The sequence below is a fragment of the Echiichthys vipera genome (assembly GCF_963691815.1).
Source record: "Echiichthys vipera genome assembly, chromosome: 15".
Classification (NCBI taxonomy): Eukaryota; Metazoa; Chordata; class Actinopteri; order Perciformes; family Trachinidae; genus Echiichthys; species Echiichthys vipera.
Genome location: NC_139840.1, coordinates 10,434,845 through 10,456,807, shown reverse-complemented (window position 1 = coordinate 10,456,807; position 21,963 = coordinate 10,434,845). Strand labels below are relative to the sequence as shown.

The following is a 21,963-nucleotide window of genomic DNA, read 5'->3' as shown; positions in this document are numbered from 1 at the left end:
AGACATTGTGGACCGATGAGGAGAATGACAGAGGGAAAAAAAGAGGGGACAGATAGAGAGATGATGTAGGAGGAGGGGAGATGGGGAGGCTGCTGTTAAGGAGGGGTGGAGGCTTTGTAAATCGGAGAGGCTGGAGGCGCATTTGAATTCAGGCTGTGTGTCTCCTGCGCTAGCCGAATGTTACCTGCTCTAGCATGGCAACAGAGAGAGAGGGAGAGCGGGGAGCTTCAGCTGCAGCCTCCACACACACGTGCATACACAGTCACAACAGGGGTGCAAAGAGTGACTCAGGTAAGCGGGAACGCTCCTGATGAGAGAAGACCCCTGAGAGAGAGGGAAGCAGCGTGGGGGAGTGAAAGATACTGGGGGAGGAGCTATAGAGCTGGGATTTTTGAGGAGGAAGAAAAGAGGAATCGCACAGAAACTGAAAATCTGGACTCCCAGGGTGGGCTATCAAGGGAGGGATAGACAGGGATACGGGCAAGATGGATGTGGAGACGAATACGAGAGCTCTGATTGGATAAATCTGACAGACTACAGAGCACTGAGACACACATTTAGTTTTTGGAGCAAGAATATTCGGGGGGCTTAAGCTGGGGGAGGCTGGAAGGGAGGTTTTTTGACAGGGTGAATCGGGACAGAGAGAGAGGGGTGAGGTGTGGTAGTGGGAGGGTAAATAAACACAGGATGGCAGATGAACCACCTGTCCTTCTGAAATGAGGTGAGCGCAAACACACACACACACACACACACACACACACACACACACACACACACACACACACGTCAACGCAAGAAGACAAACGTACCTCACGCACTTCTTTGCACACCAGACAGGTCCAATGAAAAGGGCGCAGGACTTTGAAAGATGCTGTGAAACATTTGGCGTCCGGATCACCTGAACTCATCTGAGGACATAACTTAGGAGAGGGTGATCCTCCCCTTAAGAGAACCTGTGGACATAAGAGATCCCTTCTCTTTTTGCGGGAACTCCCTGAAGAGGTGGCGATCGGGTGGATCACCTGTGCCATGAGGATCCTGTGTGCGAGCCTGGACTGAGACGACCCATCGGCCTGCCCCCCTCCTCTTCCCCCCTCCCCTGCAACTGGATGTCTTGATGTATTGCTGTGGGCTGGGACACTGGCGGAGAGTGCAGTCCACCTATGTAAGTGATCATTGCAGCATCCCATGCAGCATCCATCCCCATGTTTTTGATCCCATAGCAACAGTGGAGTCTGGAGGCAGAGAGAGAGAGGAGGGGTGCTACATGTACATTACAGAGCCATGGCAGATAACCCTATTGCATATAGTCTTTTATGAGGAGTCACTAGTCACTGTATATTTTCATTCACATTTAAAGCCAGGCATCTTTTGCATCTGCAATCTCTAAGCACTATAATTGTCTGCTAGCAGCTGAGTGTGACTCTTACAACCTGTTATTCACTCACTTCTCAGTGAGGGTCTATGTGAGTCTTCAGCCAGGCTGCAGTTTATCAGGACAGACAGTGTCATTGTCAAACAGCTCTCTGTATTGATCCAAGTACAAGACTTCATGAAAGCATTTCCTAAAAGCCGATAACCTGTTAGAGACGGTTTCACCTCTAGTTTGTTTTCCACCGCTGAGGCAACAGTTCTCACCACCAAGTGAGTGGAATAAAAAGATGAAGAAGGTGATTTTTAAAAACATGACAGCTGCTCTCCTCACATCGTCTGTCCTGGCGGAGCTGTCTGGAGGAGCTGGGGAGCGGGAGAAGACAGACAGGTGCTGTTATCTCATTACACGCCAGGTTTTACTGTCCTCTCAATGACAGAGAGGAGCTGGGAGGACAGTCACTCCTCTCCTCCACATGTTTCTCTTTATGTCTCCTTGTCTTTCCACTAACTCTCATTTCATTTGCTTTCCTCTCCCCTCTGCCAGTCTGTTTTTACTGCTTCACCACGATACTCACTGTTGCCCTGTTAAGTCCTGTCGCTGCTGATACTATAGAGTCTCTGAGCTATGTATTGTGCGATGGCGCTGACTGCGGAGGACCAAACGCAGCCACATTCCTACATGAAATAGGCTTACTGTCAGCCCTCAACACTCAATGGCTGTCAGCGCAAAGCCCCCACAGATTATCACTTACTGTGCTGCAAGCAATGCCCACCTCAGCAACAAGCCAGGAAAGAAACGAAAAAGCGGTGACACATCAAGAAGTCGGTGTGGTGTCGCTGATTTTGTAAAGTAAGACCCTGAGTATGTAATGTATGCATGTAAAAAAATAATGGGAAGTAAAACAAAATGTGTGTTACGATGCACTCAGGCTTAAAAAGATTTTGATGAATGGTTAATGCCTTTCTGCCTAAGGTGGTGCATTACTCATGCCTTATTTTCACTCCATTTGCTGACCCACGCGTTCAATGATGTAAAACAAAAGGATGGATCAATGTAAATCACAACTTGACTTAGCAAAGTGGTCCCCACCTGGGATCGAAACATGACTCTTGATTGTAAAATAAGAAGATATGAATATTATCAACAGGTTCTTATGATATCTTATGAAAACATATCTTTCTCGCATGTCTCACAGCGCTTCCCTCAAAGCCACCCTCTTCCCCCTGCCTGACCTCTGACCCTCCCCAACACATGAGGTGAGAGAGAAATGCTGCATTCCAGTGCCATGGGAAGTCCAAAGTTTCGGACCTCCAACTAGGCAAAGTGTACTGGAATACTAGTCAAAGGGCAGAGCGATCTCCCTCGAATTTGATGACAAAAGGTTCCACTTTGACAGGCATTCCAGTGCACTTTGCCTTGTTGGAGGTCCGAATACAACCAAATAATGTTATTGGTCAGACTTTTATCGTAAATATTATGAGAATTGAATATTTTTGAGTTTCGACACCTGGATGTTTTTTTTTACATGTTAGTCTGCCATATGCTTATTAGGCACATTTTAAGATTACAAAAGAAAAGTGTAAAGTTTAAGCACCAAAACAACTTGGTTAAGATTAGAAAAAAGGTTGTGGTTTGGCATAGTACTTCCAGAAGAGGAACACTGGACCTGTGGGTGAAAGTCCTGTGTTTTGGGACCCATCCACCATAAAGACCCCCCTCCATACACAGATTTAGTCGCTCTTATTCTACGTCAACTGATTTCCATCATTGATCTGGAAGAAAATAAAAAGTGCATTACGTACAAATTACAATGCATTCCTTTCTGTAGCTATATGTATGAACAGTGAATGAGGTGTAGACTTGTCACTAGTCTTTGCCCTTTATTTATTGGATGGTTTTCTTTCACCGTGCATCTGAAAACCAAATGAAACATCACTCCAAAAAGGTTGTGAACCACTGGTTTCTAATTTTCTAATTTGGCACATGATACACAACCCAATCAAAAGATTTCATATAGTCACTTTAAATTCACATTTATTTTATAAATATTCCTCCAGGTGTGGCCTTTTCTGGCAGACAACAGAGCTGGATTACCTTAAGTGCTTGCCTGGCTCTTAGGAGGAGCTTAAGACCTTTCAATGTTCTCTGCTTAAGTTGCTGCTGTTCTCATAATGTCTGTGTCGGGACAACTCGAGCCAACAGGTGAAGGGCAGTGCTCAGTTTTCCCCATTATATAAATCTGCTAAAACCTTAGAAAAAAAGCAACAACAATTCAGAAGAAAAAATAATTCGGAAACTCATCTTATCTCCACTTGTTGCAACATTTAGTCTTTATTCATAGAGAAGGGTCTGGCAATGCAGGATTACAACCCAAACACATTTGTCTAGTCAGACACAGTATATTTATTTCAATATTTGATCAGCTTCCAGTTGTTTTAGTTTGTTTTTTTAACTTTAAAAGCAATTAATTGAAATCCCTTTACTCATCTAAACTGCATTTCTAAGAATAAACAAATAAACAGCTGAAGCTGAGCAGCCCTGAAGAGCTTTTTTTCTGTCCTGCTGAGATACTTGTCTGTGATCTACAATCCCATCGCCTCCAGTGAAGTAGGAAATAGCAGTGTGAGTGTAGAGTGTGGGAACAAAGTCAATACCGACCACAGCTTGCAGCGTGTTTACCAGATCCACAGGATTTTGATTCAGCGTTATAATCAATGTCCACCTTAGCGGTGTATGGATCTGTGGTCCCTATAGATTTACCTCAATAGAAGTGGGCTACAGGAGGAAAGCAATTATAAAAAAAGAAAGAAAGAGATGTTACACTCAATGAAACTGGAGGCAGAAATGTGGTAGCAAAGCCAAAAATGTCCGCAAAAAACACTGGAGGTTAGATCAGAGAAAAGTGTATTTCCTTTGAATTTATCAAAACTCAGCAGAATATTCTGATCCTGCTTTGAAAAGAAAAAAAATTGTATCTACTCCTCTTTGTCACATCAGAAATGACAGTTAATGTTAGGTCTTCAGGATTTACAATGATGTAACAACGCCACAGTAAGATCAGAGTTACACAGACATTTATACCAGGTTACATTGATGTTGGTGACTCCGTCCTGCCTCTTTTTTTGGATTCTGGGAAGCTTACCCGAGATGACTTTGCCAATATGAAATGTTTCTCTTCATCCTCTCATGGGAAAGTGAAACATATCGAGCTATTTGTAGCTATTTCTTGACAGTCGTGCTCATTATTTCTGTGCAGCGTCTCCACAACCTCGCTGTGAAAACAAGACTGCGAGGAAGTCGCTGCGCTCGGCTGCGTCTTCCAAGAAATAGTTCTAGTTTGACAGTCCCTGTCCATATCAGATTTCTGTGTGCGGGTGTGTTTTCTAACTTTAGGGAGACAAGCTAGCTGTTTCCACCTACTTGCATTATGCTAAACTAAGCTAATCACCTCTTGGCTCCAACGCCGCACCCAGTATCGATCTTCCCATGCCACTCATAAAGACGGCTAATAAGCGCATTTCCTAAAATGTTTAACTACACCTGTTCTGTCATTTAGAGTTGAGCGTGCAGTGTATTCATTTGGGTTTGGCAGTGAGAGACCTTTGTCTATAATACCATCAATCTCTTATTCTATCCATCCAACTCTTCATCAGTCATGGAGCCCAGCAGCACAATTACAATCAAAAATGCAAGATGACATGAACAGAGACACAATTATGATTGTATATACAATGTAATAACAATATATATATAATATGTAATATACAAAATTACAATTTTTCTTTGTCTTTGTGGGAAAGTAAGGGGCAAGTTATAGAGAAATGTTCTGTATTTCATGTAACCCTTTTTTCTATACTGTCATGTTACAAATCAGTACCCGTCCTCATGTGCTCTCTACCTACTGGCCCTCTCCAGTCGTCTGTCCTCCATCCTCCCCCTCCTCCATCCCCACTCACTCTCCCACTCATCCTGATACACTGACTATCCCTCCATCTCCGTAGCTCTGCTCACCTCTCTCACATCTCCCACCACATTCCTCCCTTCCTTCCTTTCCACTTCTCTCCCTCTATCCATCACTCTCTCAGATTTTACACGGGCAGATTTGACCGTTTGCTCGCCCCAGCCTCCAGCAGCACGGAGGAGGGGCATCAGCCAGATGTATGGTTGCATATTCATCCAGGGTTTATGAATATGAAGAGGACAGACAGCCACTGACAATGAGAAGGAAGAGGAGGATTTAGGTGAAAGACTGAATGAATTTTCAGCGTGTTCTATTTCTGACTCTAACAGGCACTTTTGGTGTTATCCTGTCTTTGTTTTTTTCCTCTTACACCCACTCCTCCACCTCCTCCCCCTCGAGTCAGTTTTGGATCACGTTTAGGAGGGTGTGATTGGAGGGCAACGCAGGCAGATGTAAATCTATTGATGGGGCACAGGGGGTCAAATGAAAAACCTGTCTCTGAGCGGGCTGCTGCTGCTGAAGGTGGACTGGGGTGTGTGTGTGTGTGTGTGTGTGTGTGTGTGTGTGTGTGTGTGTGTGTGTGTGTGTGTGTGTGTGTGTGTGTGTGTGTGTGTGTGTGTGTGTGTGTGTGTGTGTGTGTGTGTTTGGATGGCATTTTTTCATAAGGAATGTTATATTTTTAGGAGTTTCAACATACAGCAGTTTGCCGTCATTTCTTATCCGAGGCACAGTTTGGGAACACGTTTTATAGGTTTAATTTGAATCCAGATAGAAAACAGAGCAGATGAATATTTTTCTTTAATGGCTCTTTTTCACATCTGTCTTAAAGTGTCTAACAGCTGTGCAGTCAGAACTATCCTCCAGCCTGATTTACACCAACCTGCCCGGCCAGCTGAGAAATAAAAGATCATAAACAAAAAAGAAAAGGTGATTGTGAATTTCCGAAAACTTTCCAGAAACTTTCCATGGGAAGTTAAGCAGAGAAATTTGGGAAATATTTGTATATATACAGTATATATGTACATTTTATGTAGTAGGGCTAACGTGTTGTGAAACGGCATAGTTGAGTGAAGATTCTTCTTGGTTGCCTCCGGTTGCAAACAAATAATGGACTCTAGAGTCTTTTTTTTCAGCTGAGGGCAGATGTGTGGTTTGTCGCTGTGTGGACACACACTGTGTGATCAGGGCCGAGTGGAAGGCTGAGGTCTGGAGTTTTGCCGGAAATTGTGCGTGTCATCCATCTCTGCCTCAGCAGCCCAGCTTGACAGCACACACACATACACACACACACTGGTTGTAAGAAGCTTAGGGACAGATGTTTGTTTATGTATATGTGAGAGCACATGTGCACATGAACACGTGTGTGTGTGTGTGTGTGTGTGTGTGTGTGTGTGTGTGTGTGTGTGTGTGTGTGTGTGTGTGTGTGTGTGTGTGTGTGTGTGTGTGTGTGTGTGTTTGTGTGTGTGCATCAGGGGAATGGTATGACTGACAGGGTTATTTGCAGTGTTGTGTGACAGTGACTCTGCTTGTTGCTCAAACTGAACTGTTTCTACTGGAACAGGTGAATACGATGCTTCTTCATCTCTTTTTAATCAAAGTAAAATACTTTACCACAGTCATTCTGAGGCTGTATTCACTTTATGGCAGAACAATAAGGCACTTCCGCTGCTTGTGCCGCTTTGCTCCAGGTCAGGATGTTACTTTTTTCCCTTCTGGCAAGTTTTAATATCTCTCATAAGCTGTTATCGAAGTACCAGGCGAAAAAAAAAAAACATTTGCAAAGACTTGACAGTGAAGATTGTTAAGTTAGGTAAATAATTGTACAGACTCACAGCATGTTTGTGACAAACCTAAGCTGAGGCTGGCACAGAAAACATTCAGTCTGGTCCCTTGACAGTTCAGGATTTGTTATGGCAATATTATATTTAGAAATGCTCCTTATTACTACTCATTATTAAAAGCACAAGCTGTGGCCTAGAGCCATTGGTCACAATTTTTAAGTTTTGGTGCACCCCACTCTACTACGTGCAACACATGCATTACTGCAGCACTGCTGAAACACACACACAATAATGGAAGAGGTAGCATTAAAGCAGTTTTCTGGCGAAATGTGAATGTGGCCTTCTTGTTTGTGGCAGCTTCCAGTGATTGGTGCTAAAGGTATTTACTGTTTTTGTTGTGAGTGGCACTGGAAAAACCAAATTAGGAATAGTTTTTCAGTATGTGAAGTTTTTCTACACCAATATTAGTTATTTCATATCTGGATAGCAATATATATCACAATATATATCACAATATGGCACGTTTTATGGTAATTTCATGAATAGTCTACATCTAATAACCACTTGGTAAAGCCTAACTTTGTGTGAATTAAATACTTGACAAATGAAAAGTAGGGATTTCATGTCTTTATAAACTTTAGTGCAAAATAAACATAGCTTCAAGTGGAATTATGGAGAAAAAATTAATGTTTTTTTCCCAGCTATGTATACATGCACACACACAAATAGCGTGATGTAAAAACAAAACCACAATCTGATATTCCCTTGAAATATTTAAAATCAGATTTTCTGAAAAAATTGAGTTAGAACAATATACAGGATGCTTTTTTTTTTAAATCAATTTAGATGATGTAATTCTATATCACCAGAAAACACCAGAAAATATATGATTTCATTCCAATACGATTCCATTGAAAGACAATAAATGATCATGTTGAATAATCGCCCAGCCCTATTACAGAGTGTATAAATGGTTCGTGCGTGTGCGGAGAATATTCTAGCTTCTTCGTGTGTTTCTGCAGGAATGATCCGACCGCCTTATGTAACAACTTCACAGTTGTGCTAAGAGGGAGTCAAAGTAAGTAGGGACTCTGAGTGTTTTGTTGGCACTGAAGTAGAGTTGGCTCTCACTGGATGAGATCTGAGGTGTCATGGAGAAGATTTAGTAAAGCCCCGAGTCTGGTTCAATCCCAGCTCATGGGCTAAATAGTCTTTTTTTCTCTGTCACAGTAGTCTGACCTTTGATGGTGATGTCCACTCTGGCAGTATTGATATGTGTTTGTGAACATGCATGTGTGTGCGGCTGGGTGTGTTGCAAGTCCAGATGTGTGTTTGACCCATAGGTCAGTGTCACAGCTTCTTGCTCCACACTGTCACAGCAGGCCCGGCTGACGCCAGCCCCGCGTGTTTCATTTCCATTCTCAGTTATGTAACGCTCTCATCTGTGTCCCTCGCCTCCCAAAGCTCTCCCTGGAGAATTTGGTACCTCACCGTGTATCACCCCATCTGCTGACCCCCCCCCCCTCCTCCTCCTCCTGCATGGCTGTCCCACTTACAGGTCACAATGACAAATGGATCACACAGCTTTATCTTTCAGTGAAAATATGGTGGAGGAAGATTCTCAGTAATACCACACTGTAGAAATACACATGTCTTTCATTCAAAAGTTCACTAAAATAAAAGTATGAAATTATGGAATCTAGGCACACAGGCCTTTTTTTGTATTATTTGTCCATATTTTGAGATACCTTCAATAATTGGAATGACCTTCTACTGAAGAAAAAGTCCCCGACAGTCTGGGCTGTGGATTATTAAGAGGGAACCTGTTTCCAAGAAAAAAACGCTGCTGCCGAATGTTCAATGTCAATTTTGAGCAACAGCACAAAAATGTCCATTCACGTAAATTTGGGTAGAAAATCTGAATGAACTGACTGTTAAATTTTGTAGCTGCTCCATGTAGAGCTAAGTAAAACTATGCTTTGCTTTCTGCGTAGGGACTCTTATCATACTACTGCAGAGGTTTGATGTTATTTCGAGCAGTATTAATGGTTAAAAAAGACGTTTTAATGCCTTCACCGTGCTGCCCCGAGCTAATCACTGTTAGCCATTTCCGGCTGTTAGCGACTATCCAGGATATCTCTGTTAATAGTTTATACACGGAAAAACTGTCTCCATGACTTATTTGATGTATGTAAGTGCAGAAAAAGACTATGGAATGATTTTGCCTGTGGAATTACACTTTAAACCAAGGAGTATTTTTGTCCCTCCTCAGATTGGTTTTATTTGAAGGGTTTGTAGAGGGTTCAAGAGATGAAAGTATGCTCGAGAGAAATAGATCTTGTCTGTTTAATCATCTTGTGACACCTCAGATTTATCCCTGAAAACTATGCTTTAAGTGCCATTTATGACACATATTTGCACGTGGCTGTATGCCCCCAGGGGAGTTCCACACATGAGGGTGACTTAAAGATAAAAGAAGAAAAAGAAAGTGCACAGGGCAGACTGTGTGTGTGTATGTGTGTGTGTGTGTGTGTGTGTGTGTGTGTGTGTGTGTGTGTGTGTGTGTGTGTGTGTGCGTGTGTGTGTGTGTGTGTGCTTGTGTGTGTTTGTGTACCTGGCTGAGTTTTAAGTAGTGACATAATGACACCAATGTGGTGAAAGAATATCATTACTGGCTCTGGTTTGGTGTAAATCGGGCGCACAAAGGAATCATGTCTGGGTAGCTTTTTAATTTCATCTTTCTCCTCTGCCAGGAAGTTGTTTGGATGACACACACACACGCACGCGCACACACACACACACACACACACACACAAACACAAACACACACACACACACACACACACACACAAACACACACACACACACACACACACACACACACACACACACACACACACCCAGCGCACGCACTAATCAGGCATCACACAGCGGAGGGAGCCAACTCTGGTCAACAACATAAATGAGACAGTCCTCACTTTGCGTTACTTCACGCGCATGGACAGTGCGGACGTGCTGGACACCTTGGTTTGTTCGGTGCTCGAGGTCAGAGTGAGCGGGTGTGCGGTGCAACAGATGCTGCACCGAGAAATAAGCCTTTAATACCCCCTAGGACTCAGGAGAGGGGAACTACAATCAACTCACAATGCAGACTTAAGTGATACCCCTCACGCAACTCTTTCAGAGTGTCCGGCGGTGTCCTGCGCGTCGCGGTTTCTTGGGAAATATTTCACCATTACGCACAAAAACGGCGCACAAAGAACGGTGGTTTTGTCTTGTTTAACGGCATCCTCGGATACATCCACCTGGTTCAGAGGTAAACTCAGTCTGATGGCATACTTGTCCATGTCTCATTTACTGGATCCAGTTGAACGGTAACCTGATCTGGTCGTTAACAACCGCGAGATAACACTAGTGGACCCACCATGCCACCCAAGAAGAAGGTAAAATATGCAATATTCTGGTGTGTGTGTGTGTGTGTGTGTGTGTGTGTGTGTGTGTGTGTGTGTGTGTGTGTGTGTGTGTGTGTGTGTGTGTGTGTGTGTGTGTGTGTGTGTGTGTGTGTGTGTGTGTGTGTGTGTGTGTGTGGGAGAATGCACCATCTGTTGCACTGGGCGTTAATCCTTGTGTGAGGCCTTCCACATCATTGCACTCAGTAACGCGTGCACAGCAATAAATATCCACAGGCATCATGTCTAGTTGGAAACCATGGGCTTTAGAAAGAGTTGCATAACCAACGGCCTGTGTAGATCAGATGGGTAAATGTCTTTTCTTGCACTTTTTCTTTCACTTATGGCTCCTGGACTTGCTGTAGGCGACAAGCTGTGTGATTTTGGAACTGAAACTGTGCACATATTTTTTGTACAATAGCAGCAGGTGTAGTCAAGTTCCTCCACCTCCTCCTCCTCCTCCTCCTCATGCTGTCCAAGCCATCAGTGCACATAGATCTGCCTACCTGAGCGGAACATTTCAGTCATGACTTTATTTCAGTAACCCCAGCATTCTCCTCATATTTCCTTACAATTGAAAAATCAATATTAAAGCCACATGCAGGGAAAGAACTGATCTCTCTTTCTGCTGTCTTGCATTACATTCAAGTCACAGAGCAAAGCATCCACCTGTCCATCTTTGAAACACCCAGAGAGTCGTTTAACAGCACTGGCTTCTCAGAACCCTTAAAGACTCATCTGAATGAAGAAATATTCTCTGCTGCACAATCAAAAAAAAGTGTTTGATTTTTTCAAGTTGCAATCGTATTGCTTATTCCACACTAAGATAGTAGCTGGATATGACATTTGGCCTTGCTGAATTTGGACAATGAGAACCAGAAATAAGATTTTGGATTATAATTTATCCTATGTCTTTCAAAATCTGCCGTGTTGTGTCTTTCTGGCTACATTTTTATTTTTTAAGAGGACAGTATTGTTTTTTTATCTAGATGGAGAGAGGAGTTTTTAAAATGGCCACAAGCAAGATTTTTATAATCGTGTTTTCAGCTCAACGTTTTTTTCCAGCCCTGCAACTTAAATATTTTGGTTGGTCACCGCTCTTGCACAAGGCAGCAGTTTCCGGTGAAAAGACTCTTAAAACTCACTGTACACTACCTGCTCAGCACCAAACTGCACGGTAAACATAGTGGAGCATGTAGCAGCTAAAGAGACAGATAATTCCCTCAGCAGACCAAAAACCACAAAAATAGAGTGAATATTGGTCTTAGGTGGACACGAACATGACTCAAAATAAACCCTAATGTTGCTTTATATCTGCTGGATGCGTAAATAAGCACATTTACTAATATGTTTGTCATTGCAACTTAAACGGATAATATGCAACTTTTTCCACATTAAAACGATTCCACTATTGTCAGATGATTAAATGGTCGTGATCAGCTGCTTATCACTATGAGACGGTATGGCCTAGCCCTTGGTCAGACACACAAAGGACTTCCACACAGGAGACCTGAGTTTGTGATAAACTAGCTTTTTAAGTTTCCTACTTCCCTACATTATGTTCTTTAGTATTTTAAACCCAAACCACAATCTTTACCTAAACCTAACCACACAGGTTTACTCTCACCAAACGAAGTCTGCTTTGTTTGAATTCACAAAACAACTTCCACGCCGTTAAAAAGTGACACCACGGGGTCCCAATGGCAACAGTTGCCATGTGAATAGATGACAACAGTCTTCTGAAGCTAATAGTACAGTAGGTGTAGCTGGCACCTTCTAACACACATCTTTGAGGCTGATAACCACTGATTACAGCCATTTAATGGACTGATAATGTCCAATTAAATTGTCTAAAAACGATTAGACCTGTGTAATATATTTTGTTGAGCTGTGGACTTCTGTTATCCCAAATGTTTCCTGCGATATTTAATTAACTTCGGACGCCTGTCAATGGCATCATCTTCTTTGTCACTGTTGTCGTTGTCTGCCAGAAACTGGAATAAATTGACTTTAAGCCACATTTTGGCGATTCCCTTTTTAGATCTTGGTCATTTTGAAATATATATTTTTAAGTGGATGAAGAATTTCAGTCATTAAAAGTCCGGATCTCAAATTATCAGAGAAACAAGCTGAGCAGAAATTAGCGGCAGCTTGGCTCACAGCTGCTCCGGGACGTCCTTAGTCCACCAGCCAGCGTCAGAGAAACACTGGTTTGGGAAACTTTTACACACTCCCCTGATCCCATGCTACTCTTTAGTTATTGTTGTAGTTGAGAGATCCTTGACAGCAGGAAATAACATTTTATGTATTTAAAGATGATGATATTTCAGTGTTGGGCTGCCCCTAAGAGGTCAGTAAATCAATAAATGTTACACAACATTCTGTGATTTTTAAAGATCTCTGGGTATTTTTTAAAACAGATCCTTAGCTCTGTCACTCGAATGTAATGATAACACACAAAGTGGAACTTGAGGAAGCACAGTCTCTGGATGGCCTACTGTCTTGCATTACAGTGTGCTGGTTAGTGCTGGCCCACTACTTGTTACCTAGAATAGGAAAAGCCTCTTAGTAGCTGTGACTGGAGCATTACGTGCACATACCTGCTCACCTTCCAGGCAGGAAGTGGAGCAATAAGGCGAAGAGTACAGGGTTTCCTTTGGGATTAGGACGGTTTCCAAGTTGACGATAGTACCGCTGTCATGTTTACATCTTTTTTGTATTTAACCGGACCAAAATGTCCGCAATGTTTTTCACACTGCAGAAGAGTGACAGAGATGACAGTTCTGGTGTTTGCGGTGGTTCAAATAATTTCCTTATGAAATGATCATGGTTGGGGAATGGTTGGCACAATGTTGTTTTATAATCCCCACACACCCCTCCTTATACTGTAATCATGTTACATCATAACACTGTGCTATGCAGCCGAGCAGAGAGACTTCCCTTACTTGAACTATATATGAAATGTATCTATTAGAGGAGCCAAGCAAGTCATAAATTAACTTAGATATACAGATTATAATGCAGCTATGGTATCTCTTTCTGATCTGGGAGCTTGAGCACATGCAGTCCAAACAGCAGTGTGGGCCGTCTGTGAGGAGGTTGCATTCGTCTCTCCCGCTCTAAATCCTGGATTGACGCATACTATCTTAATCTCCTTACTCAGAGACAGTCATGACCCAGAGAGACAGAGACAGAGGAGCCCAAATACAATTGATTTTTCCAATTAAGTCCTTGGTGCAGTGATTTTCTCTAAGACGAAATCATGTTTCTTTTCATTTTTATGTTCCTTCAAATGCAGATTCTCTCTATATTAGTAAATGCTAGTGAGAAGTCATGATATGGAAATTGTGTATGATTAAAAAAAAATGTATCTTGTATTATTACTTTTACATTTAGGGTAAAGTCAGATTCCATAGTTAGCACTCTTCACAGTGATGTAGGGGGCCGTAGTCAAAGTAATACAATGTATAAGAGACTGGATAGTGATTTCTCCTTTCTTTCTTTTTTTAACCTGCCCCCAAACCAAAAACATGAAGTGAAAACGTTTAAGGAGTGGGTTTAACAGTGTGCAACCAGTTCGAAGTTTTACTTGACATTTCCACATAAATAATGCACAAAATACACAGATACAAAAATATACAAAAGGGGAAGAAGGGGAGACATTTGGACAGATACTTAACTGGTGTAAAGCATCTATGTTTCACCCAAAAATACACTTAATACCTTTTTTCTTCAAAGTCTTCACTATTTATATCATGTAAGTCTGAATAGTTTGGATGTAAACTGCACGGTCAACTTCAAGTAGTTAATTCTAGTTTTCTTATACATGGATGCTGATGTTTTGGCTGGAACATGCACCTTTAACATATTATGTAGCCTGTACGTGCATGTAAGACCACTTGTGTGGATCGATCGAGATGCTAACGTTAGCTTTACTAACTCGTAAGCTACGGCCGATAAAATCTGCATCAGCCTCTTATTTATGAGGAGGTTACGGACCTGCCATCTCTATTTAATGTGGCATATGATAGTTTTTAGGCTGACATTCACAAACTGTCAATCTATTAAAGTAGTTTCCACTTTTCTTTCAATTTGTAACCACAAACGGACGACATCAGTAATAATGATCAAACCCACATTAACATACTGTATAGACATAAATTACCATTAGTGCAGCACAGATCCGTTGCCAGTCTTGATCTGTAATTGGAGATCTAAAGGGCCGTGAAGCAGCCTTTAACTCCAGAGACGTGGAGACTCGGGCCAAAGTAAAGGTGCCGGTGCCAACACGGCCGTATCTGCACTCTGGAAGCATCAGGCAGAGGGCATGGAGCCAGTCTCCTTCAGACAGATGATGCAGAGCGGCTGATTAGACAGGGCTCAGAGAAAACCGAACACACACACTCCATTTTAATGAAGGAGAGATTGAGTAGGAAAGAAATCATCAGTATAAGGAATAACACATCAAAGTTATTAGAAGCCGCTAAATAACAAGAGGATTGATGTTATCTAATCAAATTTCACTGTTCCTTAGCAGCAGAACAAGTACAAGATAATATTTATAGGTGAAAATTAGGAATTTGTGAGCACCTGGGCTCAGTGTCAGCTGCTCGACTGGGAATTAATCACAATTAGACTAATGGAAAGGTTTACATTCAGACGATAAATAGGTGCTGGATGGAAGAACATGTAAAAGACAGAAAAACAGAGGCTGCACAATACATAATGCTCCTGTGAACATACATTTAATAACCACCACCAAGTGTCGTCATCTGAAGAAGAGCTTGAAACTCAAAACATCACTTGTTGGTAGTTAAATATATGTTCATGGTAGCATTATCGCATGTCATAATATGATATACAGTACAATCAGCCCTTTTTTCAGATGTGTTGTTAGATTTATTTATTTTTTGACCAAGTCAACAGCTGAGCTTGTTGCAGGATTAAAAATCCCTTCATCATTTTCATACTGCTGTAAATATTTCCACTGTGCTTTCAGATAAATGTGATTCTGCATTTGTTTGTTTGTTTGTTTTATTCTTTTAAACATTTGAATGCACCTCTATGTACATTTTTGCATGTGGTCACGTAAGCTGAGCAGCCCCCCCTCCCTAGTTGAGATTCACCAAAGTTAAACAAAGTCCTGCACCATGAACCAGTTTGGCAGGGCAGCTGATGGTGCTGGTCATGGGGTTTCCACACACAATCAACTACCAAGCTCTGGAGCTCTCCTCCTTCACTAAGTTGTCACTTTACCTTAAGCTGTCATTTTCTGACCTATTCTTCTCCGGACCTTCCATCTATCACTTGCTGCCATCTGTGCTGTCTGACTGACTGACAACTGCCATGACCCCCAATGGTTTAAGATGTGCTAAGTTTATCATGCCTCGATGACATAGAAGAGTGTAGGCCTATGTGCCCGAAAGCTCCATCCCAGTGTGACCCCTAGTTACGGGATACTCAGCTACCAAAGGGTTGATGGCATCACCGATCTGCTCATAATGGAGCTGTTGAGTTGGGGTGTATAAACTTATAACCCTCTTTCATAGCTACAAATAATACATAGATATCAGCAAGCACACACACACACACACACACACAAACATACACACACACACACACACACACACACCCACCTCTCGTGCAGTCTGCCACCCAACCTTCATCTAGGCATGAACCCTGCTCTCTCGGTCCCTGCAAAGTTACACTTTCACATGGCTCACCTCACCGCTGCTGCTTCCATGTGGCCTCTTCGATGCCTACATTTTATACTGGCATGTAGCCAGCTTAAATGACACTTTGCCGTTAGATATTTGGCATCTTTGACTGCGAGAAGTGCAGTAGCAATGAACGTTGTCAAGTTGACTTAATTATACTGACATTCTCCAGTCACTTCAATAGCTCCTCTATGGATCTCCCGTTGATTTTAATGTACTGCTCAGTTATTGTTGGTGCCTTTAATCAGTCTATGAGGACTTCATGGACTTCACATACAGCATACAAGATACAACGGGAGAAGTATTTTCATGAATGGGAGTCCTTTATGCTTAGGTGGAATATTTCCCACAATGGTTGCCATGAGAATGTCTACCCATTTGTAGTGGGACCATGCAGATGGAATGGTGACACAAGTGTATATTATCTATCTGCAGCAATGGACGATTGCAACTCATTCAGGATATTGTTAAGGGGAGAAGATGGAAGATGCATGGAGATGATTTTATTCACCAAATTCATAGCTGAGATCTCTGATTAAGATCTAGGGGCTGACAGGGGAGACCGTGGGGGAAGCACAACCATCTGTCCGTTAAACAGACAAAAAGCAAGCTGGGAGCACTGTTTAACCATATTTTCTGAGCTTCCTTTTGCAGTTTTGCAGCTTTGCAATGCAGAAGTAAATGTCTTTTTTCATTTTTGCTGTCGGGTGACGTGGTTTGAATAAAATGGCTGAAATGTGTTTCCAGTCCATGAAAAGCTGTGTTGCTTTCCCTTGACTGTAAAGCAGTGTATAACTTAACCCCATCGTCAAGTTAACCTGAACTAATTAACCAACCCAACTATTAAGTTCTCATCTTTAAAACCTTTTTTTTTTGTAAAACAGAATACAGATTAAAAACACTGTCTTCATCCGCCTGGACACACTCAAAACCTGTACGAGACACACAAAGCTGAGATCTGTGTGGGATTAAAAGGTTTTTTAAAACACTTTATTTTGGATTTACCAGAGAAAAGACTTCCAGGGTGAAAACTAACTGGCACATGTACATCTGTTTAAATTCTCCGTTTTTGATGAAAAGCAATGCACAGCTGCTTCCCTGAGCTTTTATATCAGGAAACATCCAGTTCCAAAACAGTTTCAGATATCATGGGATCACACAAATCCATCTTGTTAGGCTTCAAGTATTGCATTTATGTCCGGGCCAGTGGCAACTAAAGAAGTTAGTGTAGATGCTGCAAAAGCATCATTTCTATCAGGACTGGAGAGTATTTCTTCCTTTGAGTTTGATAGGAGCATGTTTCATCCTGCCAGGTTTTTATTTTGTTTTTTAAAGCGCTGTTCCAACCATTTTCCAATGATAACTTCTCAGATCATAACATAAATAACATAACAACATAAAATAACATAAACATGAACCATCCGGCACATCAGGTTCATGTTTAACTAAGCCTGAACTGAATGAGTATCATGAAGTAACATCAAGGGCTCCAAAAGCACCTGAACGTGACCCTCTGCTTTTCCCTCTGCGTCAGTGTTTCGTACTACAGAATGTTTAAGGTGTTAAGCCTGTTTTCTTGGTCTGAAGCCAATGTGGGAAAGTTTACTTTGTAGTATTTTTGTACACAACAATGTTCTATTTTCTTTAGGCTCAATTTGCACGATACAAGTGGCGCAGGGCTTGTATGTCACTTATTTTATTAGACGTTAGTAACAAGTATGTCATCTTGCCATGAGGTTTTGTTCAGCAGTCAAAGTCAATCCAGTAACGTCAGTCAGTGTGTGAGTTTAGCTCATTAAGACACATTTGTCTGCATGCTGAAGAAATCAAACAATAAAAAGGTAAATACTGTATGATCAGTTTGGATGAACTGCTTGAAATGTCATTAATGTGATCGTATGCTGCATCTCAGCATTTCTTTAAGTCTCAGTCGAGAGTTGAGTTTGTCCTCTGGGGGAATCGCAGTGCTCCAGGCCAGCCAGCTGGCTCCTGGTGACACGATGGCTCTGATTATTTCAGTTTAGGGATGGAGTCCATCTCCCCAATCAGATGCTCCTTTCCTAATGTACTCCCCTGGCCGGCGTGGGCTGAAAGAGCTGTGTAAACTCTTTTGAGCAGGAAAGGAGTCACCTTCAGGTAGCACACAAGAGAACTTGGCTTTACTTGTTCACCCACCCTCCCATCATCCTTGTCCTCCACCTTCTTTTTCCCACCCTGTAAGCTACATAATCACGTTAATGGGCTGGGATGGCTCTCCAACTGGGAGGGACAGGGGGGAGAGAAGGGAGGGGAAGAAAGGTTTGAATAAAAGACTGAATTAGAAAACTAGGGGAGCCATGTTGTTTTTTTAGGACACAGCATGAAATAAGGAAAAAGAGAAATAGATAAAGGAAATGTGAAATACTGCACAGTAGGCTTTACTAGTATTATAGCTCAGCAATTCTTGGTATTATTAGTCAGTAGAGAGGAAGTTTCCTCTAAATGACCTGAATCCCTTGTTTTTGTTTTATCACGACTGGTGCTCTGCACAAAAAAAGATTTTGCCATCGAATAAGATGCATTTCCTTTACTAATTTTTGTCTATAAGACATCAGAAAACAGTGAAAAATACCCACAGTAACTGGTGATGCATAGCACTTGTTTTTCCAACCATCAGTCAAGAACTCAAAAGTAGCTTGACTTAAAAATGATTAAAACAATTCATTGATTATGTAAGCTAGAGATTTTTTTTTGTTGTTGTTTGACTAATCGATTAATTGATTCAGGTCTGTTTAAAAAATTATAGCTGGATCCATCATGAAAACCATCACAATGGCTCAACCAATCATTTCTGAATGATGTGGATACGCTGTAGTCTGTGACCTTTTGCTTGGGTAAAGATTCAAATCCACACTAATGCAGAACAAAAAAAGGCAATTCTCATGTTTGCAGCCCTTCAGGAGAGAGTCACCTGCACCAGACATTATTTAATAATTCAGCGGAGGCGTTTTGTACTATTGGATGGGTGACATTGGCTTGCAGGAGAGGCGGGTGCTGTGCGAACAGATGTCTACACCAACAATGGGTAAACAAAAAGCCATGCCTGGGCATAATTCTGCTCCGGGGAGATTTCATTTTTCCTCTTTTATTCCCTCCTCTTCATGTTGACTTCTCTGTCGGGACATTCGCTCTACTGCATCCTGCATTTTGAGCCATGAATTTTTATTTGAACCTCTACTACTTTTTGCATATGATTTTGTTTGCCAGTATTCTCTGTTTCTCAGCTGTTTTCTCTCTCGCTATAGCTCCTGTTTCCTTGCTTGTGTTACGCTTGATATAGGTTGCTATTTCTGGACGGATCTGAGCCGTCTGGACATAAGCACCTTTAGTTCAACTCTGTGAACATGGCAGTCTGAAGACACAAAGTGCTGGCACTTATAGATCGTTTACCAAACTAGCTGTGTAGCTAGCTTGAGAGATGCTAAAGTCCATTTATATGATGGATTGCAATTATAGTCTTACAGGTATTCATGTTCCCCGGATGATAATTCCTAATAATTGAGTTTTCTCATGATCCTCACTCCATTCTTTATTGGCACTTTCTCCTTTTCTCACTCACCTCCCTCTGTCTTGCGCTTCCTCCCATCCGTCTGCTCTCTCTCTGTTGTTCCAGTAATTTGATAATACAGGCTATTAAAGCGGAGTCTTTTGGACTTGAAGTTAGTTCCGTAATATCTATTGGCCCCTAGAAGTGAAATGCTGTATAATCTGTCATCGTCAAAGCCCCTAGTGTCAGGCGGCGCAATGTGCACTCACTTGGAATGAGGTAGGGCGGGTGACGGGGTAAAGAAAAGCCAGAAGGAAATTGTTCTCTGCCGGTTGAGCGTGAAGTTTGAGTAGTGAACACAGTCTTGACTTACATGCATACTCACCGGCTGTATTCTTAACTTTAAAAAATATGAAAAAAGGGGTATTCCTACATTATTCTATTGTATTCTAATAATTTGGAAGTTTTGTAGGAAACAAAATTTCCACCTGGATGATGTTCCCTGCTCACTTTTGTTTCAGTCCTGAAAGAGTCACACCCTGACTACACAGAGAAGGAGTCACAGGATAAGGCTGTATGTCCCACAGATTGTTTAGGCCACTGAAACACTTGATTCAATGAGTCTTTCCAACATTTGGGAAATACACTTATTCATCGTCTTTCCAAGAGTAAGCTGAGAAGATCGATATGTGTAAGAAAAATACGCATACCAGCAAAGCGAAATAATGAAGTTTGTACATTGTATCTCGTTTGTTTAAATGTAAAGACGACAATTTATGGATGAAGTAGTTACCTGCTGGAAATAGTTCTCTACGAACAACAATTTATTTATCCTCCCTGGACTTCTGTGCATCTCCAAAAACAGCACCAGCTGCCGGATAATGTCTGTAAGCATTAGTTCTATAGGTCTCTGTAGAAGCACAATGGTAACAATCGGGCGTCCTCAATACGACGACAGGACTAAAACAAAAGTTACACCATCATTTTAACATTACTGTTTGTGTATGCCACCTACAAAATGTGTTTACTCATGCAGATAAGTATTATATAAACATACTTTTTCATAATTGAATACACTCAGCTGCAGGACAGTGCAGTCAACTCTGATGCTTCACTAACATTTATCATCATTTATTATCTGCTGTACTGGAAATAGAGAAATAGAATAGAATAGAAAGCCTTTCTTGTCATTGTACAGAATACTGTACAACAAAATTAGAAGCGCTACTCCCGATCAGTGCAATGACAAACACAGGAAACATTAAACAACCACATCCATATCTGTCAACACAGGTCTACAATAATATGTAAAAAAAACAAAAAAACATAAATATAATATAATTGCACCAGCATAAGTATGATTATTGCATTAGTATAGATGTTATTATTGCACTATATTTCATTATTACACTAGAATAAATGTATTTATTGCCCAAGTATGAATTAATAATGCATTGGAATCAAATTCTTTATATGTTTCTCCGCCAAACGAATGTTTATATCATTTATTATTTATTTATTGTTTAAACATATAAATTAAAACATATTATTCAGAATGAGGCGGGTTAATTATGACAGTAAGTTACACATAACAGTGTGAACATGAGATTGTACACATAAATGACATATAGTGTAATATATCGTGGTCCTTACCAAAGTTTCATGTTATCATTACACAGAATATCTCTATTAATGACTTTGACACACTCCAAGGACTCCGGATCATTGTGTTGTTAAAATGCACCAGACTGAGCGGAGCGTCTACAACCAGAGAGCTGATTTGTGACTTTGGGATGCAAGTGTGTATCTTGAGCGGCAGATTGGCGCAGAGGGCTGTGCCTCCTCCTGGCTATGACACAGAGGGCATTAATTACCATGTCTTTGAGGGAACAATCTAATCGCTGTGACACATGGCACATAAACCTGGGCATCCCAGGAGGGATCTGCTGCAACACTTCCTGACAATGGAAGGCAGGAGGGTTCGGTGGGGAGGAGCAGTGAATGAAAAAGCACGTCTTGAAATGTTATCAGGTTTAAAGCCTTAACAGGGAAGTGTTCAATCAGTGTTTGCATCCCACAGTTAAACTTTTATGAACGACAGGTCAAAATGTTGGACAAAGGTTGAGATATTCTAATCTCTGCTGCATCGATTTT

At 41.6% G+C, this 21,963-nt stretch overlaps 1 protein-coding gene across 1 annotated transcript in view; it reads left to right on the top strand.

Moving 5' to 3' along the window:
• Positions 1-1,117: 1,117 nt before the first annotated feature.
• The window catches only part of cacnb2b (calcium channel, voltage-dependent, beta 2b), a gene marked incomplete at both ends in the record, with an annotated part of 32,708 nt that continues 11,862 nt past the window's right edge, over positions 1,118-21,963 (top strand). The window contains one exon of the mRNA XM_083927916.1: positions 1,118-1,165. Within this exon, the coding sequence (XP_083784042.1) occupies positions 1,118-1,165 (48 nt within the window). The remainder of the gene's footprint in view (positions 1,166-21,963) is intronic.